The sequence below is a fragment of the Papio anubis genome, chromosome 5 (genome assembly GCF_008728515.1).
Source record: "Papio anubis isolate 15944 chromosome 5, Panubis1.0, whole genome shotgun sequence".
NCBI lineage: Eukaryota > Metazoa > Chordata > Mammalia > Primates > Cercopithecidae > Papio > Papio anubis.
This window is the reverse complement of record NC_044980.1, coordinates 95,234,574-95,261,851: the sequence shown is the minus strand read 5'-3', so window position 1 is coordinate 95,261,851 and position 27,278 is coordinate 95,234,574. Positions and strand designations below refer to the sequence as shown.

Here is a 27,278-nt window from a genome sequence, read left to right as displayed (position 1 = left end):
ATACTCAAAGCTAGGACTTTCCTTTCTCCTTCTGGGATTCTACATTGTTTCTGTTAGACCCTGTGAGAGGAAACAGGGAGGCATGTTGGGTAGCAATTCCTGTGTCCCATTATCACGTCTGGAGTTTAACAGCATTCATAGTATAATATTATAAAACATAAATACTAATTATACATTTAGAAATTGAAGCTACAGCATCAGTATATTAAGGCTACGACAAACATGCATTGAAATTGTCCGGAGTACCACCCACAAGCTTACTTCACATTCTTTCAGGAACGATGAGAGTTCAAAATCTATTCAATGCCTCATCTATGATTTCACACAGGAATTTTATTTGTCTTGGGAAAATCTTTCTAAGAGGGTCATAGCAAAGCTGCTTTATAGCAGTCAGGACACACTACAAAAAAATCTGAGGTCTTTTATTGTCTTAAAATGGATCCAAGATTGGCATGATAGACTGGAAGAGAAACTGGACCTCTAGTCAACCCAGCTATTGGCTGTTTTGTTTAAACAAGAAATTATGTACTGCACTTCATTATGTCCCAAGAAAATCAGCTAAAATGCTGATAATTCACCTGGTGTCTGCTCATAGTGGCTAGAATTTGTTTTTTCTTTTTACACTCAGGGTAATTGCACATTGCTGGAACTGTTATCTGTAACTTGAAAGCAGAAGGAATCTTCTAATAAGAAAAAAAATTAGAAATAGTTTTTACAGTGAGGTAGTCCTGAAGCTGATGGCCAGATTGACAAGGAAGTTTAGTCGCCTACAAGAGTTGATAAGACCTATGGCACTTTCCATGGAGCTGTCTTTAAACCTACTTCAGCTTGCAGCTACAGAAAGCCATGCCTCTGTTAGCATCCCATCATTGTTGCCAAGAGTGCTCAGATCTGTAATGGGTTTGAATTTCATCCTATCTGTAAGCTAACAAGTTAATCTAACTTAGTTTCATGTGTGCTGGAAGAAGACACCAAACTTCTTGGTCAGAGATGAAATAAAGTTTATGACTCACAGCAATAGCAATAATGAGAGTTCCTGCTAGGTTTCTGAGCTCCAATTTCCAAAGGGTGATGTGAAAGGAGGCCAGGTGACATCTGTACACAAAATGAGTTGCATTACATGAAAGAAATCTTGAGGTTAGGGAACCCAAGTCTTTTACAGTAGGCAGTAATTATGTTTGTCTTTGGCTCCAGAGGGAGACATTATACTTGATAGAGATTGTCCAGAGGGGACACTCTCTCTGTCTTCCAAAATTCTAAGCAAAGTTTTCCTCTGCTCTAAGTGAAAATATTATCCTTATTATCCAAGGCTACTCATCGTGTAAATATCCTTGAAAAGATAGTTCGGAACAAAGCAGTCAGTGCTTCTGCTTGCAGGATATACAGAAAGTTTTCACCCAATAAATATATTAGTATATATATTTATTAATATATTAATTAATTAATATATTAATTCTTTAGACTATGTTAAATATAAATAGTCTAAAGAATGTCAGATTGGGAAAAAGTTTCAATATATGTTACTAACAAGAGGCACTCCTTAAATAAGGGAACATGAAAAGGTTGAAAGTGAAAGGATAGGCAAAAGATGCAAATGCTAACCAAAAGAGAAGCTTGTGCAACTATAATAATTTTAAATATTGTATCCTTTGAAGAACACAAGAATTATGACAACTCAAAAAGCTGGAATGTCTTCTTTCCTCCAAACAACCTCACTAGCTCCCCCATGGAGGCCAGCACCCCAGTACTTGCTAGCACCCTGCCACAGTCAAAAAGCATGCACTCTGCCATGCTGTCACTGCTGCTGTTGCTGGTGTGTGCAAACAGGATGGATCCCATTGCCACTGCCCTACAAAGTGCTTTGGCTGCCACCATCCATTGGAGTGCTGTGACCAGCAGTCCAGGGGCACCTTGACCCCTCCAGCACAGCATGTTTCTAGCTTGAGGAGCCAGAGAACAAAGCCAGTGCCCAATACTGGTCCCCTGGAGTTAGGCCACACAGTCCAGGAGTTCTGAGCTGATCCTTTGCCTTCTAAAATCTTCCAGAAACAAAGTCAGTTGAATGAACCCACCTTCTACCACAAACAAACCCTCAAGGTCATCAAATAGAATAAAAAAAAAAAATCCAAAGGACAAGAACTTCAAGGATTAAAGGAGCATCAGCCCACAAAGATAAAAAAGAAACAGCACAAGAACTCTGACAACTCAAAAGGCCATAAGGTCTTCTTTCCTTCAAACAACCTCACTAGTTCTCCAGCAAGGGACCTTAACCAGCCTTAGATGGCTGAAATTACTGAAATAGAATTCAGAATATGGATAAGAACAAAAATCAAGATTCAGGGGAACATTGAAACTCATTCTAAGGAAGCTAGGAATCACAAAGTATACAGGATCTGGAAGACAAAGTAGCCAGTATAGAAAAGAACATAACTGACTTGATAGAGATAAAAACACACTATGAGAATTTCAAAATGCAATCACAAGTATTAACAGGATAGATCAAGCTGAAGAAATATCTCAGAGTTTGAAGATTGGGTTTCTGAAACAAGACAGAAAGAAAACATTAAAGAGAAAAGAATAAAAAGAAACAAACAAAATGAACAAAAATATGCAATTATGTAAAGAGACCAAATCTACAATTCATGATCATCCCTGAAAGAGATAGGGAGGATGGAAGCAACTTACAAAACATATTTCAGGATATCATCTATGAGAACTTTCACAACCTATGTAGATAGGCCAACATTCAAATTTAGAAAATGCAGAGAACCCTCACAAAGTACTTCACTAAAAGATCGTCCCTAAGACATAACCATCAGATTCTCCAAGGTCAAAATGAAAAAAAAAAAAATGTTAAAGGCATCTAGAGAGAAAAGTCAGGCCACCTACAAAGGGAAGCTTATTAGCAGACCTATCAGCAGAAACCCTATAAGCGAGACCTCTTAGCAGAAACGGCAGACCTCTCAGCAGAAACCCTACAAGCCAGAAGAGACTGGGGGCATATGTTCAGCATTCTTAAAGAAAATAAATTCCAGTCAAGAAATCCATACCCAACCAAACTAAGCTTTATAAGTGAAGTAGAAATAAAATCATTTTCAAGCAAGAAAATTGTGAGGGAGTTTTTTACCACCAGACCTGCCTTACAAGAGCTCCTAAAAAAAGCACTAAATATGGAAAGGAAAGACCATTACCAGTCACTACAAAAATGCAGTTAAGTATGTAAACCATTGACAGTATAAAGCAATTATGCAAACAAGTCAGCATAATAAACAGCTAACAACATGATGACAGGATCAAATCCGCATATAGCAGTAGTGACCTTGAATGTAAATGGGCTAAATGCCCCAATGGAAAGAAAGAGTGGCAAGCCAAATAGAGAAGCAAGACTCAATGATATGCTGTCTTCAAGAAATGCGTCTCACATACAATTACACTACTAGACTCAAAAATAGATGAAGAAAAATCTACCAAGCAAATGGAAACTGAAGGGGAAAATGAACGAAAAAAGAAAAGGTTGCAATTCTAATTTCAGATAAAACAAACTTTAAATAAACAAATATTTTAAAAAACAAAGAGGGGCATTACATAATGGTGAAAGGTTCAATTCAATGAGAAGACCTAACCATCCTGAATATATATGCATTCAACACAGAAACAACCAGATTTATAAATTAAATTCTTAGAGACCTTCAAAGAGCCTTAGACTCCCACCAAATAATAGTGGAAGACTTCAACACCTCACTGACAGTGTTAGAAAGGTTATCAAGGCAGAAAATTAACAAAGATGTTCAAGACGTGAACTCAACACTACACCAAACAGACCTGAGAGGCACCAACAGACATCTTCACCAAAAAACACATGACTATACATTCTTCTCATTGCCACATGGCACACACTCTAAAATCAACCACAAAATCAGATATAAAACAATCCTCAGCAAATGTAAAATGACTGAAATCATACTAACCACTCTCTTGGATCACAGCACAATGAAAATAGAAATCAAACTAAGTAAATTGCTCAGAACCATACAATTAAGTGGAAATTAAATGACCCACCCTGAATGACTTTTGGGTAAGTAATGAAATTAAGGTAGAATGAGAACAGAGATATAAAACACCAGAATCTCTGGGATATAGCTAAGGCAGTATGAAGAGGGAAATGTATAACACCACATGCTCACATCAAAAAGTTAGAAAAACCTCAATTTAAAAACTAACATCACAACAAAAAGGCTAGAGAAGTAACAGCAAACCAATTCTAAAACTAGAAGAAGACAAGAAATAACCAAATCAGAGATGAACTGAAGGAGATGGAGACACAAAAAAAATTCAAAAGAATGAATCCAATAGTTGATTTTTTGAAAATAAGATAGACTATTTCCTAGACAAAGAAGAAAAGAGAGAAGATCCAAATAAACACAATCAGAAGTGATAGAAAGGATATTACCACTGACCCCACAGAAACACAAATAACAATCAGAGACTCCTATGAGCACCTTTACAAACATGAACTAGAAAATGTAGAAAAAATGAATAAATTCCTGGACACATAAAGCCTCTCAAGACTGAACTAGGAAAATTAAGTTCCTGAACAGACCAATAATGAGCTCCAAAACTGAAACAGCAATAAATAGCCTACAAACCAAAAAGCCCAGGATTAGATGGATTCACAGTCAAACTCTACCAAATGTACAAAGAAGAGCTGGTATCATTACTACCAAAACTATTCCAACAAATTGAGGAGGGGAGACTCCTCCCCATCTCATTCTATGAGGCCAGAATCATCCTGATTCCAAAACCTGGAAGAGACTCAACAACAATAACAAAAAAAATTCAGGCCAATATCCTTGATGAACATATATGTAAAAATCTTCAATACACACTAGCAAATGAATCCAGCTGTACATCAAAAGCTAATCCACCATGATTAAGTAGGATTTATTCCTCTAATTCAAGGTTGGTTAAACATACACAAGTTAATAAACATGATTTTTCACATAAATAGAACTAAAGTCAAAACCACATGATCATCTCAGTAGATGAAAAAATGACTTTCAATAAAATTCAACATCCCTTCATGTTTAAAACTCTCAACAAACTAGGTATTGAAGGAACATACCTAAAAATAATAAGAGCCATCTATGACAAGCCGACAGCCAACATTATACTGAAGGGGGGAAAGCTGGAAGCATTCACCTTGAAAATCAGAACAAGGATGCCCCTCTCACCATTCCTATTCGACATAATATTAGAAGTCCTGGCCAGAACAATCAGGCAAAAGAAAGAAAGAAAGGGCATCCACATAAAAAGAGAGGAAACCAAACTATCCCTGTTTGCAAACAACATGATTCTATATCTAGAAAACCCCATAATCTTGGCCTAAAAGCTTCTTAAGCTGATAAACAACATCAGCAAAGTTTCAGATACAAAATCAACATACAAAAATCAATAATATTTCTATACGCCAACAACAGCCAGCTGAGAGCCAAATTAGAAATGCAATTCTATTCACAGTTTCCACAAAAATGACTTAAATACCTAGGAATACAGCTAACCAGGGAATTTACAGATCTTTACAATAAATTGCAAAACACTGCTCAAAGAAATAAGAGATGACACAAACAAATGGGAAAACATCCCATGCTTATGAATGGGAAGAATCAATGTCGTTAAAAATGGCCACACTGCCCAAAGCAGTTTACAGATTCAATGCTATTCCTATTAAACTACCAATGCAGTTCTTCACATAACTAGATAAAGACTATTTTAAAATTCATATGGATCCAAAAAGAGCTCGAATAGCCAACACAATCCTAAGCAAAAAACAAAGCTGGAGGCAACACGCTACCCAACTTCAGACTATAGTACAGTAACCAAAACAGCATCATACTGGTACAAAAACAGACACATAGACCAATGGAAAAGAATAGAGAGCCCAGAAGTAAGGTCATACACCTACAACCATCCGATCTTCAAGAAACCTGAGTAAAACAAGCAATGAAGAAAGGACTCCCTATTCAGTAAATTGTGCTGGTATAACTGGCAGGCCATATGCAGAAGGTTGAAACTGGACTCCCTCTTTATACGTATACAAAAAAATCAACTTGAGATGCATTAAAGACTTAAATGTAAAACCCAAAACTATAAAAACCCTAGAAGAAAACCTCGGGAATACCATTCTGCACGTAGGAACTGGCAAAGATTTTAGGACAAAAACTCCAAAAGCCATTGCAACAAAAGTAAAAATTTACAAATGGGATCTAATTAAACTTATGAGCGTCTACACAGCAAAAAAGCTATCAACAGAGTAAACCAGACAATCTACAGAATGGGAGAAAATATTTCCAAGGTAAGCATCTGACAAAGGTCTAAAATCCAGCATCTATAAGGAGCTTAAACAAACTTAGAAGAAAAAGAAAGTCCCATAATAAAGGAGGTATAGGACATAAACAGACACTTCTCAAAAGAAGACATACATGTGGCCAACAGTCACATGAAAAAAAACCTCAGTATTACTTATCATTAGAGAAATGCAAATCCAAACCACAACGAGATACCATCTCACACCATTCAGAATGGCTATTACTAAAAAGTCAAAACATAACAAGTGCTGACGAGGTTGAAGAGAAAAGGGAATGTTTATACACTGTTGGTGGGAGTGTAAATTAGTTCAACCACTGTGGAAAGCAGTGTGGTGATCCCTCAAAGAGCTAAAGACAAAACTACCATTTGATGCAGCAATCTCATTACTGGATATATACACAAAGGAATATACATTTTTCTATCAGAAAAACACATGCACACATATGTTCATCCTAGCACTATTCACAATAGCAGAGACATGGAAGCTAAATAAAAACCCATAGACACAAAGAGAACAACAGACACAGAAGCCTACCTGAGGGTGGGAGGTGGTAGGATGGAGATGATCAGAAAAATAACTATTGGGTACTAAGCTTTGTACCTGGGTGATGAGATAATCTGTATAACAAACCTTCGTGACACATTTACCTATATAACAACCTGCATATGTATCCCTGAACCTAAAATGAAAGTAATATGTCCTTTAGCAGCTTATGCAATTTTTTTTCTTTATTCTTAATGTTATGAAGATTTCCTACCTTCTTATCTGTAAGGGTGACTTTTTTATTGCTTCTCAGTAGTTGGAGTGTACATTTATTTCCCAGGCTAAAATTTCATTAATTATGTAAATTTTTTATCCTCAGCTAAAATTTTTCAAACATTGTTTTTCTGGTATTACTTGTATTGCTTTTTTCACAACTGCTATAAACCTTTTTGTGGAGCTTATTTATTTTTATTATCTTTTTTCAAGAACTATTTTTTTGAGCAATTTTAGATTTACAGAAATATCTTTAAGACAGAAGATAATATAAAGAATTTCTGGCCAGGTGTGGTGGTTCATGCTTGTCATCTCAGCACTTTGGGAGGCTGAGGTGGGTGAATCACTTGTCAGGAGTTCAAGAGCAGCCTGGCCAACAAGGCAAAACCCAATCTCTACTAAAAATACAAAAATTAGTATGGTGGTACAGTGGGGCATGCCCGTAATCCCAGCTACTCGGGAGGCTAAGGCAGGAGAATAGCTTGAAACTGGGAGGCAGAGGTTGCAGTGAGCCAATACCGTGCCACTGCACTCCAACCTAGTGACAGAGCAAGACTCTGTCTCTCTCTCTCTCTAAATATATATATATGTATATATATTTATATATACACAGAGAGAGAGTTTCCGTATGCTGTACACTCAGTTTCCCCTTTTATAAACATCTTATATTAGCATGGTAGATTTGTCATAATTAATGAACCAAAATTAATACAATATTACTAACTAAAGTCAATAGTTTGTGCAGATTTTTTTTTCAATTTTTACCTAATGTCCTTTTTCTGTCCCAGGATCTCATTCAAGATACTACACTATAGTTAGTTGTCATGTCTCTTTGAAGTTCTCTTGGCTATGACAATTTCTCAGTCTTTCCTTGTTTTTGATGACCTTACAGTTATTAGGAGTACTGGCCAGTTGTTCTGTAAGATGTCCCACTATAGAAAATTGCCCAATGTTTTTATCATGATTAGACTGGGCTTTTAGTTTTTTAAAGGAACACCCAGAGGTAAAGTATCATTTTCAAAACATCATATCAAGGGAATATACTATCCATGTGAGTAACTGCTTTTGAATTTGACTTTGATTACCTGGCTGAGGTAGCATTTGCCAGGTTTCTCCCCTGTACTCATTGTCTTTTGCTTGTTTTGGTTATTCTTCTCTCTGTCTTTTTTTTTTTTTTTTTTTTGAGATGGAGTCTGGCTCTGTCACCTGGGCTGGAGTGCAGTGGTGCCATCTCGGCTCACTGCAGGCTCTGCCTCCCGGGTTCATGCCATTCTCCTGCCTCAGCCTCCCGAGTAACTGGGACTACAGGTGCCCGCCACCACACCCGGCTAATTTTTTGTATTTTTAGTAGAAACGGTGTTTCACCACATTAGCCAGGATGGTCTCAATCTCCTGACTTCGTTATCCACCCACTTCAGCCTCCCAAAGTGCTGGGATTACCGGCGTGAGCCACCGCGCCTGGCCCTTCTCTCACTCTTTTATCTTTTTTTAATACACACTATAATAACACAGTGTTCTTTTCCAATTTATCAATTTGCTTGTAATTGTCTCTACTCTGAAGGTTATCCTGAGATTTGAGTTTTTAAGAATTATATTTTTAATATCCAGGTTTCTTATTTTTTATTCACTTTTTTATTATCTCCTCTTTTTATTTTTCTTCTTTATTTATATCAACACTTTCATTTTTATGTCATTGTTCAACTCCCACTTATGAGTAAGAATATGTGATGTTTGGTTTCCTGTTCCTATGTTAGTTTGCTGAGAATGATGGTTTCCAGCTTCATCCAAGTCCCTGCAAAAGACGTAAACTCAATCTTCTTTATGGGTACATAGTAGTCCATGGTGTATATGTGCCACATTTTCTTTATCCAGTCTATCATTGATGGGCATTTGGGTTGCTTCCAAGTCTTTGCTATTGTAAGTAGTGCTGCAATAAACATACATGTGTATGTGTCTCTATAGTAGAATGATTTATAATCCTTTGGATATATATGCAGTAATGGGATTCCTGAGTCAAATAGTATTTCTGGTTCTAGACCCTTGAGGAAGCACCACACCATCTTCCACAATGGTTGAACTAATTTACACTCCCACCAACAGTGTAAAAGCATTTCTATTTCTCCACAGCCTCGCCAGCATCTGTTGTTTCCTGACTTTTTAATGATTGCCTTTCTAACTGGCGTGAGATGGTATCTCATTGTGGTTTTGATTTGTATTGCTCTAATAACCAGTCATTATGAGCTTTTTTTCATATGTTTGTTGACCACATAAATGTCTTCTTTCGAGAAATGTCTGTTCTTATCCTTTGCCCAGTTTTTGATGGGGTTGTTTGTTTTTTCTTGTAAATTTCTTTAAGTTCCTTACAGAGTCTGGATATTAACCCTTTGTCAGATGGATAGATTGCAAAAATTTTCTCCCATTCTGTAGGTTGACTGTTCACTCTGATGATAGTTTCTTTTGCTGTGCAGAAATTCTTTAGTTTAATTAGATTCCATTTGTCAATTTTGGTTTTTATTGCCTTTGCTTTTGGTGTTTTAGTCATAAAGTCTTTGCCCATGCCTATGTGCTGAATGGTATTGCCTGGGTTTTCTTCTAGGGTTTTTATGGTTTTAGGTTTTATATTTAAGTCTTATATAAATCTTGAGTTAATTTTTGTATAATGTGTAAGGAAGGGGTCCAGTTTCAGTTTTCTGCATATGGCTAGTCAATTTTCCCAGTACCATTTATAAAATTGGGAATCATTTCCCCACTGCTTGTTTTCATCAGGTTTGTTGAAGACCAGATTGTTGTAGATGTTTGGTGTTATTTCTGAGTCCTTTGTTCTGTTCCATTGGCCTATATATCTGTTTTGGTACCAGTACCATGCTGTTTTGGTTACTGTAGCCTTGTAGGATAGTTTGAAGTCATGTTCCGTGATGCTTCCAGTTTTGTTCAATTGGCTTAGGATTGTCTTGGCTATATGTGCTCTTTTTGTTTCCACATGAAGTTTAAAGGAGTTTTTTCTAATTCTGTGAATGAAGTCAATGGCAGTTTGATGGGAATAGCTTAAATCTATAAATTACTTTGACAGTATGGCCATTTTCACAATATTGATTCTTCCTATCCATGAGCATGGAATGTTTTTCCATTTGTTTCTGTCCTCTCTTATTTCCTTGAGCAGTGGTTTGTAATTCTCCTTGAAGAAGTTCTTCACATCCCTCGTAAGTTGTATTCCTAGGTATTTTATTCTCTTTGTAGCAATTGTGAATGGGAGTTCACTCATGATTTGGTACTTTGTTTGTCTATTAATGGTGTATACAGATGCGTGTGATTTTTGCACATTTATTTTGTATCCTGAGACTTTGCCGAAGTTCCTTATCCTCTTAAGGAGATTTTGGGCTGAGACGATGGGGTTTTCTAAATATACAATCATGTCATCTGCAAACAGAAACAACTTGACTTCCTCTCTTCCTATTTGAATATACTTTATTTCTTTCTCTTGCCTGATCACCCTGGCCAGAACTTCCAATACTATGCTGCATAGGAGTGGTGCAAGAGGGCATCCTTGTCTTGTGCCAGTTTTCAAAGGGAATGCTTCCTGCTTTTGCCCATTCGGTATGATATTGGCTGTGGGTTTATCATAAATAACTCTTATTATTTTGAGATATGCTCCATCAATACCTAGTTTATTGAATGCTTTTAGCATGAAGGGGTGTTAAATTTTATTGAAGGGATTTTCTGCATCTATTGAGATAATCATGTGGTTTTTGTCATTGGTTCTGTTTTTGTGATGGATTACGTTTATTGATTTGTGTATGTTGAACCAGTCTTGCATCCCAGGGATGAAGGTGACTTGATTATGGTGGATAAGCTTTCTAGTGTGCTGCTTGATTCGGTGTGCCAGGATTTTCGCAACACTGTTCATCAGGGATATTGGTCTGAAATTTCTTTGTTGTTGTGTCTATGCCACGTTTTGGTATCAGGATGGTGCTGGCCTCCTAAACTCAGATAGGGAGGAGTCCCTATTTTTATATTGTTTGGAATAGTTTCAGAAGGAATGGTACCAGCTCTTGTTTGTACCTCTTGTAGAGTTTGGCTGTCAATCCATCTGATCCTGTGCTTTTTTTCATTGGTAGGCTACTAATTACTGCCTCATTTTCAGAACTTGTTACTGGCCTATTCAGGGATTTGACTTCTTCCTGGTTTAATCTTGGGAGGGTGTATGTGTCCAGTAATTTATCCATTTATTCTCGATTTTCTACTTTATTTGCATGGAAGTGTTTATGGTACTCTCTGACAGTAGTCTGCATTTTTGTTAGATCAGTAGTGACACCTTTTTATAATTTTTTATTGTGTCTATTTGATTCTTCCCTCTTTTCTTTTTTACTAGTCTGGCTAGCGGTCTATCTAGTTTGTTAATCTTTTCAAAAAACTAGCTTCTTGATTCACTGATTTTTTGAAGGGCTTTTCATGTCTCTGTCTCCTTCAGTTCTGTTCTGATCTTAGTTATTTCTTGTCTTCTGCTAGCTTTTGAACTTGTTTGCTCTTGCTTCTCTAGTTCTTTTAATAGTGATGTTGGGGTGTCAATTTTAGATCTTTCGCACTTTCTCCTTTGGGCATTTAGTGCTATAAATTTTTCTCTAAACACTGCTTTAGCTGTGTCCCAAACATTCTGGTACCCTGTCTTTCTTCTTACTGGTTTTAAAGAACTTATCTATTTCTGCCTTAATTTTGTTATTTACCCAGTAGTCAATAAGGAGCAGGTTGTTCAGTTTTGGTGCAGTTATAGTTATGCAGTTTTGAGTGAGTTTCTTGATGGAGTCTCACTCTGTCACCCAGGCTGGAGTGCAATGGCGCGATCTAGGCTCACTGCAAGCTCCGCCCCCCCGGTTCAGGCCATTCTCCTGCCTCAGCCTCCAAGTAGCTGGGACTGCAGGCGCCTGCCAGCACGCCCAGCTAATTTTTTGTATTTTTAGTAGAGACGGGGTTTCACCGAGTTAGCCAGGACGGTCTCGATCTCCTGACCTTGTGATCTGCCCGCCTTGGCCTCCCAAAGTGCTGAGATTACAGGCGTGAGCCACTGCGCCCGGCCTAATCCTGAGTTCTAATTTGGTTGCACTTTGGTCTGAGAGACTGTTATGATTTCCATTCTTTTGCATTTGCTGAGGAGTGTTTTACTTCTAGTTATGTGGTCAATTTTAGATACGTGCTATGTGGTGCTGAGAATAATGCATATTCTATTGATTTGGGGTGAAGAGTTCTGTAGTTGTCTATTAGATCAGCTTGGTCCAGAGCTGAGTTCAATTCCTGAATATCCTCGTTAATTTTCTATCTGGTTGATCTGTCTAATATTGGCAGTGGGGTGTTAAAGTGTCCCACTATTATTGTGTGGGAGTCTGAGTCTCTTTGTAGGTCTCTAAGAACTTGCTTTATGAATCTGTGTGCTCTTGTATTGGGTGCATATATATTTAGGATAGTTAGTTCTTGTTGCATTGATCCCTTTACCAATATGTAATGCCCTTCTTTGCCTTTTTTAATCTTTGTTGGTTTAAAGTCTGTTTATTCAGAGACTAGGTTTGTAACCACTGCTTTTTTTTTTTTTCTTTCCATTTGCTTGGTAAATATATTCCTCTATCCCTTTATTTTGAACCTATGTGTGTCTTTGCTCATGAGATGGGTCTCCTGAATACAGCACACTGATGGATCTTGACTCGTTATCCATTTTGCCATTCAGTGTCTTTTAAAAACTTTGGGTATTTAGCCTATTTAAATTTAAGGTTAATATTGTTATGTGTGAATTTGATCCTGTCATCATAATGCTAGCTGGTTTTTTGCACATTAGTTGATGGAGTTTCTTCGTAGTGTTGTTGGTCATTATATTTGGGTGTTTCTGAAGTGGCTGGTACCAGTTTTTCCTTCCCATATTTAGTGCTTCCTGCAGGAGCTCTTGGAAGGCGGGCCTGGTGGTGACAAAATCCTTCAGCATTTGCTTGTCTGTAAAGAATTTTATTTCTCCTTCACTTATGAAGCTTAGTTTGGCTGGATATGAAATTCTGGATTGAAAATTCTTTTCTTTAAGAATGTTGAATATTAGCCTCCACTCTCTTCTGGCTTGTAGGTTTCTGCAGAGAGATCTGCTCTTAGTCTAATGGGCTTCCCATGGTAGGTAATCTGACCTTTCTCTCTAGCTACCTTAACATTTTTTGCTTTGTTTCAACCTTGATGAATCTGGCAATTATGTGTCTTGGGGTTGCTCTTCTCATGGAGTATCTTAGTGGTGTTCCCTGTATTTCCTGAATTTGAATGTTGGCCTGTCTTGCTAGGTTGGGGAAGTTTTCTTGGATAATATCCTGAAGTGTCTGTTCCAACTTGGACTCATTCTCTCCATCGCTTTCAGGTACACCAGTCATAGGTTTGGTCTTTCCATATAGTCCCATATTTCTTTGAGGCATTCATTCCTTTTTATTCTTTTTTCTCTAATCTTGTCTTCATGCTTTATATCATTAAGTTGTTCTTCAACCTCTGATATCCTTTCTTCCACTTAATCAATTCAGCTATTGTTATTTGTATATGCTTCACAAAGTTCTCATGCTGTGTTTTTCAGCTCCATCACATCATTTATGTTCTTCTCTAAACTAATTATTCAGTTACAGCTCCTGTAACAATTTATCAGGGTTTTCAGCTTCCTTGCATTGGGTTAGAACATGCTTCTTTAGCTCAGAGGAGTTTGTTATTACCCACCTTCTGAAGCTTACTTCTGTCAATTCGTGAGACTCATTTTTTGTCCGTTGGTGTTCCCTTGCTGGTGAGGAGTTGTGATCCTTTGGAGGAGAAGAGGCATTCTGGTTTGGGGAATTTTCAGACTTTTTGCACTGGTTTTTCCTCATCTTTGTAGGTTTATCTACCTTTGATCTTTGATGCTGATGACCTTTGGATAGGGTTTTTGTGTGGGCATCTTTTTTGTTGATGTTGATGTTATTGCTTTCTGTTTGTTAGTTTTTCTTCTAATAGTAAGTCTCCTCTTCTACAGGTCTGCTGGAGTTTGCTGGAGGTACACTCCAGACCCTGTTTGCTTGGGTATCACCAGTGGAGACCGCAGAGCAGCAGAGATTGCTGTCTGCTCCTTTTCTGGAAACTTTGTCCCAGAGGGACACCTGCCAAATGCCAGCAGGAGCTCTCTTGTATGAAGTGTCTGCTGACCCCTGCTGGGAGGTGTCTTCCAGTCAAGAGGCATGGGAGTCAGGGACCCACTTGAGGAAGCAGTCATTCCCTTAGTGGAGCTTGAGCACTGTGCTAGGAGATCTGCTGCTCTCTTCAGAGGCAGCAGACAGGACTGTGTAAGTCTGCTGAAGCTGCACCCACAGCTACTCCTTCCCCCAGGTGCTCTGTCCCAGGGAGATGGGAGTTTTATCTATAAGCTCCAGACTGAGGCTGCTGCCTTTCTTTCAAGGATGCCCTGCCCAGTGAGGAGGAATCAAGAGAGGCAGTCTGGTTTTGCCCCACTCTGGTGGGTTCCACCAGTCCAAATTTCCCATCGGCTCTGTTTACACTGTGAGGGGAAAACTGCGTACTCAAGCCTCAGTAATGGCAGATGCCCCTCCCCCCACCAAGCTCAAGCATCTTAGGTTGACTTCAGACTGCTGTGCTTGCAGCAAGAATTTCAAGCTAGTGGATCTTAGCTTTCTGGGCTCCATGGGAGTGGGACCTGCTGAGCAAGACCATTTGGCTCTCTGACTTCAGCCCCCTTTCCAGGGGAGTGAACAGTTCTGTCACACTGGGGTTCCAGGTGTCACTGGGGTGTGAAAAAAAAAAAAAAAAAAAAAAAAAAAACTCCTGCAGCTAGCTCATTATCTGCCCAAATGGCAGTTTTGTGCTTGAAACCCAGGGCTCTGGTGGTGTAGGCACCCGAGGGAATCTCCTTATCTGCGGGTTGCCAAAACCATGGGAAAAGCATAGTGTCTGGGCTGGATAGCACCATCCCTCACGGCACAGTCCCTCATGGCACAGTCCCTCACAACTTCACTTGGATAGGGGAGGGAGTTCCCCAGTCCCTTCTGCTTCTTGGGTGAGGTGATTCCCCACCCTGCTTCTGCTCAGCCTCCATGGGCTACACCCACTGTCTAATGAGTCCAGGTGAGATGAACCAGGTACCTCAGTTGGAAATGCCGAAATCACTCGCCTTCTGCGTTGGTCTCTGAGAGCTGCCGACTGGAGCTCTTTATGTCATTTATCCTTCTAAGCATTCTAAAATTGTTTATTTTCAAGTCTTTGTCAGGCACTTTTATAAATTTAGTCTAGTGTTAATGGGATTTATTTTGTTTTTAATCCTATGTTTTTATTGTTAAATTCATATTTAGATCTAACATTATTATATATTTGGATTACAGGGAATTGCATCAATGTATGAATTTGCTGTGCTATCTCATCTGATTATTTTCTGACTATATTTCTCCTCCTCCTCCTCCTCCTCCTTCTCCTCCCCCTCCTTTTCCTCTTTCTTTTGCTTACTTGTTTCTAATTCCTTACTCTTGAATAGAAAACGGTGTCTTATAATGGTTCTTGTAGCATCCCACTTTATTGTGAGATTATTAATATTGGACGTCCATTTGTAGAACTAATGGGTGGCTTGGTTCAATTCTTGTTAACAAATCTCTGTGAACTTTTGTCAGTATAATCCTGTCTGTTGTGATAAGCTATAAATCCAGGAAGCTTGTTAATAATAGCTCTCAATCAGATAGCTCTCATCTTCTGTTTTGCATGGAACGATTTGTCCTTGATAACATTACTATAAAGGACCAAAACTTCACCATCACTGCCCTAAAGTCAGTAGGCCTATGGCTTCAGTCCTACTGACAGGTTTTTGTTTCTATTAAGGTTCGGGTTTACCAAGATACTTAGCATAACTGTACATTTTCTGTCTTTTATTTTAAATACATGTTTGCTATATGTTTAGAGCAAAGGAAATTGTATCAATGTATGTATTATCTGTACTAACAGCTGATTCTTTTTAATTGTGTTTTTCTCCTCCTTTTTTTTAGGACTTGTTTTAATTCCAGGAGGTGCACTTGGCCAGCTTCTGGGAGGTATCATTGCTTCCACATTAGAAATGTCTTGTAAAGCCCTTATGAGATTTATAATGGCTACATCTGTGATATCACTTATACTGCTCATGTTTATTACTTTTGTACGCTGTAATCCACTGCAGTTTGCTGGGATCAATGAAGATTATGATGGGTAAATGTAATCTTGTATATTAGACTTTTACATCAAAATCCTACAGCATATTCCTCAGGCAATTAATAATTATCTATCTAGAAACCCTTCCATGTTCATATAATTATTGGAATTATTGAACACATACAAGAAATATAAAGTACAGTTTAAACTTTCATAGTAAGGCACAAATATTGTAATGGTATCTTTTTATATGACTGTTTATGCATTCATAAAGTAATGAAGAAAAAACACATTGAAGAGGTTCAGAACCTAGAAATAAAGTTTTTTATTAGAGTGAGTGCAACTAGGAGACAGTACTAACTGTCTGTGCAAAGCCAATCTTACCTTGTGTTTCTGAATTGGTTTGTCTGCCTTCTTACAGACATCAAATAATGGAACTAAAGTTCATCTGAAGGTATGTATGGGTAATATCTCCTTTAAGCTAAACGTGCCAAAATTCAAAGAACTAGGCAGAGCTTGATATTAAATACTAAAGAACAAAACTGGAATTGGAAACCAAAGCACTGAACAAGTAAAATAAGAGTTTAAGACTTCTACTTCCAGCAATAATGGATTAGCTTATGGCAGATCAATCTTCCCACTGAGAATAACTAGAAAAGCTGAATACAGTCTTAAAATATTTGGTAAAAGGAATCAAAGAGTTATTTAGGCAACTAGGAATTTAAAGGCCAAAATCCTGGGAAAAGGCAAACCATGGAGAGGAGGGGCAACTTTTTGCAGCCACTTTTTCCCTGAGGGTATTTGCTGATTCTGGATATTGGCAGGAAGCTGAGAATTTGGATGTAGAGTTTGGGCGAAAGCATCTAGTAAGATTACAAGAATTTTAATAACATATTAGTCTAAAGAGAAAAAAATTAGGACATAGGCCATGGTATCAGAGAGAAGAGAAAGGTAAACAAATGATGCAACACTCTACCAGCTTATAACTCAAGAAATTTGCTATATTATGAAGCTAGGAGGCTAAAATCAAGCAGAAATCCCATGAAAATCAGGGAAGAATTCCAGCCATATTATGATGCTCTGTAGATAGGAGATAAAGTTTAGAGTGTGCTGGGTGAAGGAATCCTGGTAAATCCTGGTTCTCAATTAACATCTGTGTAAAGCTAGGATCTAGGAACAGGGGCCTTTCTAAAGTACTATGACCTGGCCAGGAGTTAATTTGGTTGCTTATTGGGTTAGTGTGGTCAGCCAACAAGCTGTGTCATAGAGAGATAATATGATCCAAAGCCATAAAATATAAATGATAAGTGAACTTCATATCAGTAGCAATAATTATCCAACAGAAAATGGAGAGAAAATAGAATTAACAAAAATAAACAAAACGTCAATGAATTGAACAACTTCAGGTGGCCATTTTATGTGTAACTGAAGTCCCCAAAGGAGGGCATCTGGAGAAAGAAAAATATTTCAAGATATTATGGCCAAAATTTTTCAAATTTCATGTAAAAATAAACTATAAACATGTTAAAAACTCAGCAAAACTTTGGTACAAGAAACATGAAAAAAATTACACCATAGTTCTTTGTATGTTCTGGATATTAGCCCTTTGTCAGATGAGTAGATTGCAAAATTTTCTCCCATTCTGTAGGTTACCTATTCACTCTGATGGTAGTTTCTTTTGCTGTGCAGAAGCTCTTTAGTTTAATTAGATCCCATTTGTCAATTTTGGCTTTTGTTGCCGTTGCTTTTGGTATTTTAGACATGAAGTCCTTGCCCATTCCTATGTCTTGAATGGTATTACCTAGGTTTTCTTCTAGGGTTTTTATGGTATTAGGTCTAACATTTAAGTCTCTAATCCATCTTGAATTAATTTTCATATAAGGAGTAAGGAAAGGATCCAGTTTCAGCTTTCTACTTATGGCTAGCCAATTTTCCCAGCACCATTTATTAAATAGGGACTCCTTTCCCCATTTCTTGTTTTTCTCAGGTTTGTCCAAGATCAGATGGCTGTGGATGTGTGGTATTATTTCTGAGGACTCTGTTCTGTTCCATTGGTCTATATTTCTATTTTGGTACCAGTACCATGCTGTTTTGGTTACTGTAGCCTTGTAGTATAGTTTGAAGTCAGGTAGCGTGATGCCTCCAGTTTTCTTCTTTTGACTTAGGATTGTCTTGGCAATGCGGGCTCTTTTTTGGTTCCATATGAACTTTAAAGCAGTTTTTTTTCCAATTCTATGAAGAAACTCATGGGTAGTTTGATGGGGATGGCATTAAATCTATAAATTACCTTGGGCAGTATGGCCATTTTCACGATATTGATTCTTCCTATCCATGAGTATGATATGTTCTTCCATTTGTTTGTGTCCTCCTTTATTTCACTGAGCAGTGGTTTGTAGTGTTCCTTGAAGAGGTCCTTTACATCCCTTGTAAGTTGGATTCCTAGGTATTTTATTCTCTTTGAAGCAATTGTGAATGAAAGTTCATTCCTGATTTGGCTCTCTGTTTGTCTGTTACTGGTGTATAAGAATGCTTGTGATTTTTGCCATTAATTTTGCATCCTGAGACTTTGCTGAAGTTTCTTATCAGCTTAAGGAGATTTGGGGCTGAGATGATGGGGTTTTCTAAATATACAATCATGTCATCTGCAAACAGGGACAATTTGACTTCTTCTTTTCCTAACTGAATACCCTTGATTTCTTTCTCTTGCCTGATTGCCCTAGCCAGAACTTCCAACACTATGTTGAATAGGAGTGGTGAGAGAGGGCATCCCTGTCTTGTGCCAGTTTTCAAAGGGAATGCTTCCAGTTTTTACCCATTCAATATGATATTGGCTGTAGGTTTGTCATAAATAGCTCTTATTATTTTGAGATATGTTCCATCAATACCAAATTTATTGAGCGTTTTTAGCATGAAGGGCTGTTGAATTTTGTCAAAGGCCTTTTCTGCATCTATTGAGATGATCATGTGGTTTTTGTCTTTGTTTCTGTTTATATGCTGGATTACGTTTATTGATTTGCATATGTTGAACCAGCCTTGCATCCCAGGGATGAAGCCCACTTGATAATGGTGCATAAGCTTTTTGATGTGCTGCTGGATTCAGTTTGCCAGTATTGTTTTGAGGATTTTTGCATCGATGTTCATCAGGGATATTGGTCTAAAATTCTCTTTTTTTGTTGTGTAAAGAACTCAAACAAATTTACAAGAAAAAAGCAACCCCATCAAAAAGTGGGCAAGGGATATGAACAGACATTTCTCAAAAGAAGACATGTATACAGCCAACGGACACATGAAAAAATGCTTGTCATCACTGGCCATCAGACAAATGCAAATCAAAACCCCAATGAGATACCATCTCACACCAGTTAGAATGGCAATCATTAAAAAGTCAGGAAACAACAGGTGCTGGAGAGGATGTGGAGAAATTGGAATGCTTTTACACTGTTGGTGGGACTGTAAACTAGTTCAACCATTGTGGAAGACAGCGTGGTGATTCCTCAAGGATCTAGAACTGGAAACACCATTTGACCCAGCTATCCCATTACTAGGTATATACCCAAAGGATTATAAATCATGCTGCTATAAAGACACATGCACACGTATGTTCATTGTGGCACTATTCACAATAGCAAAGACTTGGAATCAACCCAAATGTCCATCAGTGACAAACTGGATTATGAAAATGTGGCACATATACACCATGGAATACTATACAGCCATAAAAAAGGATGAGTTTGTGTCCTTTGTAGGGACATGGATGCAGCTGGAAACCATCATTCTCAGCAAACTATCACAAGGACAGAAAACCAAACACTGCATGTTCTCACTCATAGGTGGGAAGTGAACAATGAGATCACTTGGATTCGGGAAGGGGAACATCACAATCCGGGGCCTATTATGGGGAGGGGGGAGGGGGGAGGGATTGCATTGGGAGTTATACCTGATGTAAATGACGAGTTGATGGGTACTGACAAGTTGATGGGTGCAGCACACCAACATGGTACAAGTATACATATGTAACAAACCTGCACGTTATGCACATGTACCCTAGAACTTAAAATATAAAAAAAAATAAAAGAATTGGGTAGGCAAAGCCTTAGGATCATGAAACAGATCTGACACCTATAAACAGAGAGTAGGGAGGAAATAGAATTGGACAGGGAAAGCCTCAGGCTATGTTTCATATCTGACCAAAGCACTGCCAATCCAACAGAGGATTTTGGAAGAAAAATTTATCCATTCTAGGAGTTTCATTTTGGGAAGCAATATGCAGGCATTAATCTTGAATATGTTCAACCATTACCTGGAAGACGTCTAGAAACAGCGTGGCCGCAACTCGAAAGATGAGGTGGATCCTAAAGACTGTGAACCTGGAGAGTCTCAGCTAAATCTCTGCAAATAAATGGGAAATTATTTATTGGAAGGAAATTCATTGGCAAGGCTTCATAGCTTCAACAGAACTAATAAGATAATTATGAATTCTCTTATTCATTCTCCATTAAAGAATTATGAGACATTTTTGTCCTTCATAAGGAAAGAGGTTTACACGTAGTATTTTGAACATTTCTTAGGCCTTTTACTATTTTGTTCATATATTTATATTACGACAGTGATATAGGAACTCTGTTTTCATTTCTTTTCTCAAAATAAAGACAAATTGGCTCTACACCAACCAAGATTTACTCCCCTTCCCCACTTCAAAACAATGGAGATAGGAAAAAGGAATTGTGTCTGACGATATCTCAGCAGCCACATCTCCTAACAGTTTAGAGATTAACTACTGCATTTAACATTTACTCTAAATCTAGATGAACTGACAGCCCAGGAAACTCTAGCAAATTGAAGACAGAGATAATAAGTATGATCCCTCTCAGGGCTTTATGTAATTCAATGATTAAGAAATTGATTTTCAGTTAAAGCAATAACAATGCAGGTTGTACTCTAATCAGACAGCAATGATGTTAGAGTGATAATGTTGGTGTTTTGAGATGAACTTTCATTACATAATTGTAAATCATGTATTATCTGTGCTACTGGAAAGATTATTGAGTTAGAGGAATTAGTCTCTAAATTTTTAGTTAATTTGCCCAATACATGTCACCACAGACATTAATATATTTTAATAAAAAAGTAAGTATATAAACTAGATTTTTAAATAATAGAAGTATGTCAAGGAGTGTTTGGAAGCTTTACTAGATTAGACTAATTAATAATTCCTAGGAACCATAGATGACTCCCAACTATTGTCCAACCAACATTTCTGCCACACTTTTTTTTTTTTTTTTTTTTTAATGAGACAGTCTTGCTGTCACTCAGGCTGGAATGCAGTGGCATGATCTCGGCTCACTGCAACCTCCACCCTCCATCTCCTGGGTTCAAGCAATTCTCCTATCTCAGCCTCCCGAGTAGCTGGGACTACAGGTGCCTGCCACCACACCAGATTAATTTGTCCTTTTTTGTTTTTGTTTTTGTTTTTGTTTTTTTAGTAGAGACAGGGTTTCACCATGTCTCGATCTCCTTACCTCTTGATCTGCCTGCCTCAGCCTCCCGAAGTGCTGGGAATACAGGCATGAGCCACCATGCCCGGCCACCACACTTCTAACTAATAAAAAATGTGGTTACAGGCTTTGTCTTGTTTCACATAAATGCATTTTGCATTAATGTCTATTTTTAAATTGGTCACTTATTAATTAGATGAACATTAGAATTTCTTTTATTATTATTATTATTATTATTATTAGAGATGGAGTCTCACTCTGTCGCCAGATTGGACTGCAGTGGCACAATCTTGGCTCACTATAACCTCCACCTCCCTGTTCAGGGGATTCTCTTGCCTCAGCCTCCCAAGTAGCTGGGACTACAGCCTGCCACCACACCCGGCTAATTTTTGTATTTTTTTTTTTTACTAAAGACAGGGTTTCACCATGTTGGCCAGATAGGTCTCGATCTCTTGACCTTGTGATCCACCCGCCTCGGCCTCCCAAAGTGCTGGGATCACAGGCGTGAGCCACCGCACCCGGCCAGAATTTCTATTATTTTTAATTATGAAAGTGTTTACACTATATGTGTATTGCCTATGATATTATTGAGACACCACACATTACGTAAACAGCAAAAGAGCATGTAAACTATCTAGCGAGAAATGTATTCTTCATTCTTCAAAATGATTTATGACAGTTGACTATTAGAGAGTCCTATGTACAGCTACTGATTTGGATAATTCTGATTGCCTATGATTGATTTATAATGATAAAGAGTCTTGCTTTATAATAAAAAAAAATTATACCATAACACATAATAATCAAATTATGCAAAATAAGTGATACAAAGAAAATATTAAAATTAGCAAAAGCAGGAAAAATACTTTATGTATGAAGGTTCAGAGATAAGGGTAATGGCATATTTTTATCAGAAACAAATGCAGGTAAGAAGACAGTGGAATATTTTTAAAGTCCTAAAAAGACAAATCACCTGTAATTTTATATCAAGCCAGAATATCTGTCAAAAAATTGAGAAATAATTTCAGACAAAAAAAGTAAGTTTTTTTTTTTTTTTTTTAACGGAGTTTTGCTCTTGTCACCCAAGCTGGAGTGCAGTGGCACAATCTCGGCCCACTGCAACCTCCACCTTCCAGGTTCAAGTGGTTCTCCCACCTCAGCCTCATAGTAGCTGGGATTACAGGCATGTAACCTCCACCACACCCAGCTAATTTTTGTATTTTTAGTAGAGACAGGGTTTCACCATGTTGGCCAGGCTGGTCTTGAACTGCTGACCTACACTACATAAAATGTTAAAGGAAGTATTTCAGTCAGAAATGAAATGATACCAGACGTAAATATGAATCCTCATAAAGGAAAGAAGAACAATAAAAATGTTAACTATGTGGATAAACATACATTTTTAAAATTATTATTTAAGTCTCTTTGAAAATAATTATTTAAAACAGAAAAACATGTAATATGGGTTTACATGAAATGCCGTAATAGCACATGTTGGTAGACTGTGTTAAGTTAAAAATGTATACTATAAATCTTGAAACAATCACTAAAATAAGAGAGTCACAACAAATAAATTAACATAGTTAAAATGAAATTATTAAAAAATAGATATTTAATCCCAAATTAGGCAGAAAAAGAGGAAAAAGTGAACAAAGAGAGAGGACAAATGGGAAACAAAAAGAGGGTAGATTTAACCCTAACCGTATTAGTAATCACATTAAATGTACATAGCTGAACATGAGTTAAAAGGGAGATAATCTTTATTTTGAAAAAAAAAAAAAAGAAGACCGAACTGTATATGCTGCATTTCATAAATGTATTTCAAATATAGATAGTAGTATATTAAGCAGAAAAGAATGGGAAGAGATGTATCTTATTAACAACAATCAAAAGAAAGCTGGAGTATAATACCAGATCAAGTAGTTTTGAGAGCAAAGAATATTAGCAGGAATAAAGAAGATCATTACATAATGATAAAATGACCAATTCATCAGGAATACATAACAATTCTAAATATATATTAACTGCATATAGAGCAAAAATGTGTACATTGCAAGGAGAAATGAAGACATTTATAGCTATAGTCAGATAATGAATAGAAGACTCAACAATAAATAGAAAAAGTAGAGCAAAGAAATCAGTGGTCAGATGCAGATCAAAAAATTCTGGTTTGAACAATACTGCCAATTGTCCTAACTGACATTTGTAGAAATGGCCCACATAACAATATACACTTTATTCATGCGTGCGTGTAATGGTTACCAAGTTGGAGCATATTCCAGGTTGCAAAACAAGTCTCAGTACATTTTTAATATATTTTTCATTTGCATAAGTTTATGGGGTATGATTGCAATTTTGTTACATGCATAGGTGATATAAGTGGTCAAGTCAGGGCTTTTAGTGTGTCTATCACCCAAATAACATACATTATACCCATTAAGTAATTTCTCATTATCTATCACCCTCTCACCTCCTTACCCTTCTGAGTCTCCATGGTCTATCATTCCACTCTCTACAATTATGGGTACACAAGTTTTAGCTCCCACTTATGAGTGAGAACATGTGCTATTTGTCTGTCTGTATCTGACTTGTTTCACTTAAGATAATGACTTCCCATTTCATCCATGTTGCCATAAAAGACATTATTTCATTCTTACGACTAAATACTATTCAATGTGTGTGTATATATGTGTGTGTGTATATATATATATCTCACATTTTTTAATTCAATCATCTGTTGATGGATATTTAGGATGATTCCATCTTTGCTATTGTGAATATTACTGCTATAAATAAATGCAGATATCTTTTTGATATATTGTTTTATTTTTCTTTCGTTAGTTACCCAATAATGAGACTACTAGATTGAATGGTAGTTATATTTTTTAGTTTTTGAGAAAACTTCATACTGTTTTTCATAGAAGTTGTACTAATTTACATTCCCACCAACAGTGTAGAAGCATTTCCTTTTCTCCATATCTTTGCTAACATCTGTTATTTTTTAACTTTTTAAAAATAGCCATTCTGACTAGAGTAAGATCATACTTTATTGTAGTTTGAATTTGCATTTGTTTGATGATTAATGATGTTGAGCATTTATCATACACCTGTTGGCTGTTTTTGTTTTCTTTTGAAAAATGTCTATTCATGTCATTTGCCCCCTTTCAGTGAAATTATTTGTGGGGATTTTTGTTTAGCTGTTTGAGTTCCTTATATATTCTGGATATTAGTCTCTGTTGGATGGATAGTTTGAAAATATTTTCTCCCAAACTGCAGGTTGTTTGTTCACTCTGTGGGTTATATCTTTTGCTGTGCAAAAGCTTTTTAGTTTAATTAAGTCCCATTTGTGTATTTTTGTTTGGTTGCTGGTGCTTTTGAGGTATCAATCATGAATTCTTTGCCTAGACCAATGTCTGGAAGAATTTTTCCTATGTTTTCTTCTGGTATTTCTAGAGTTTAGAGACTTCTATTTGAGTCTTTAACCCATGTTGAGTGCTTTTTGTATAGGGTGACAGACAGGGGTGGGTCCATTTTCATTCTCTTATACATAACAATCCAATTTTCCCAGCATCATATATTGAAAAGGGTGTCCTTTCCCCAAATGTATGTCCCAGTTAACTTTGTCAAAGATCAGTTGGCAGTAAATATGTGGCTTTTCTTCTGGGTTTTCTGTTCTATTTCATTGATATATAGGTCTATTTTTATACCAGTACAATGCTGTTTTGGTTACTGTAGCCTTTTTTTTTTTTTTTTTTTTTTTGAGACGGAGTCTCGCTCCGTCACCCAGGCTGGAGTGCAGTGGCCGGATCTTAGCTCACTACAAGCTCCGCCTCCCGGGTTCACGCCATTCTCCTGCCTCAGCCTCCCGAGTAGCTGGGACTACAGGCGCCTGCCACCTCGCCCGGCTAGTTTTTTGTATTTTTTAGTAAGACGGAGTTTCACCGTGTTAGCCAGGATAGTCTCGATCTCCTGACCTCGTGATCCGCCCGTCTTGGCCTCCCAAAGTGCTGGGATTACAGGCTTGAGCCACCGCGCCCGGCCTACTGTAGCCTTAAAGTGTAATTTGAAATTGAATAATGTGATACCTCCAATTTTGTTCCTTTTGCTTAGAATTACATTTGCTATTTGGGCTTCTAGTTTTGCTTGTATGTGCATTTTAGAATTTAAAAAATTCTATAAAAAATGATGCTGATATTTTGATAGGGATTTTATTGAATATGTAGATTGCTTTGGGCAGTAAAATCATTTTAACAAGATTAATTCTTCTGATCCATGAGCATGGAAAGTTTTTCCATTTGTTTGTGTCATCAGCAATTACTTTCTTGTAGTTTTCTTCTCTGATAGAAATCTTTCACCTTCTTAGTTTAATACATTCCTAGGCATTTTACTTTTTGGACCTATTGTAAACAGGCTTGCCTTCTTATTTTATTTATTTATTTATTTTGAGATGGAGTTTTACTCTTTTTGCCCAGGCTGCAGTGTAGTAGTACAATCTCAGCTCTCTGCAACCTCCACTTTCCTGGTTCAATCAATTCTCCTACCTCAGCCTCCCAAGTAGCTGGGACTACAGTTGCATGCTGCCACGCCTGGCTAATTTTTTGTATTTTAAGTAGAGATGGGGTTTCACTGTGTTGCCTAGGCTGGTCGGAAACTCCTGAGTTCAGGCAATCTGCCTGCCCCGACCTCCCAAAGGGCTAGCATCACAGGCACAAGCCATCGCGCCCGGCCTGGCTTGCCTTTTTAATTTTGTTCTCAGCTAGATTTTTATTGGTATATAAAAACATTACTAATTTTGTATGTTAATTTTCTAAACTGAAACTTTACTGGATTCATTTATCAAATCTAAGAGATTTTTGATGGAGTCTTTAGGTTTTTCTAGATCTAAGATTGTATCATCAATGATCAGGGATAATTTGACTTTCTCTTTTCCAATTTGGAAGCCTTTTATTTCTTTTTCTTTCCTGGTTGCTCTGGCTAGGACTTCCAGTACTATTTTGAAGAGGACTGCTAAAAGTGGGCAATTTTATGTTGTTCCAATAATTTTAACAAATTATGCTGGATAATTAGATGTCTATATGCAAATAAACTTAATTCACATCTTGTACCACATAAAATAGTTCAAAATGGATTATAGATAAAAATATAAACTATAAAACTCCAAAAATATAAGAGAATATATTTTTGATTTTGCATTTGGCAAGTATCTTTTAGATGTGACACCAAACACATAATCCAAAAAAACAAAAGAATTAATAAATTGAAACTTGTCAAAAATTTAAAAACTACTGTTTGAAAGAACTTGTTTATGGTATGAAAAAGCAAGCCATATAATGTGCAAAACTATTGGAAAATCATATATCTAACAAAAAAATTACTTCCAGAATATTAAAAAGTAAGCAATCCAACAAAATGGGCAAATGATTGGAACAGATATTTAATAAAAAATACAGACTGAAAATAAATATATGGAAAGATTATCAACATCATTTCTCACTAGCAAAATG

The 27,278-nt window shown here is 37.1% G+C and overlaps 1 protein-coding gene across 5 annotated transcripts in view; it reads left to right on the top strand.

Moving 5' to 3' along the window:
- Positions 1–27,278, top strand: part of SLCO6A1 (solute carrier organic anion transporter family member 6A1) — a 149,593-nt gene that overhangs the window by 82,118 nt on the left and 40,197 nt on the right. For all 5 annotated transcript variants that reach the window (XR_648301.4, XR_648302.4, XM_009208841.4 and 2 more), the window contains one exon: positions 16,141–16,336. Coding sequence is in view for 3 of the 5 variants with exons in the window: in XM_009208841.4 (XP_009207105.1) it covers positions 16,141–16,336 (196 nt within the window). In the remaining 2 variants the exon portion in view is untranslated. The remainder of the gene's footprint in view (positions 1–16,140; positions 16,337–27,278) is intronic.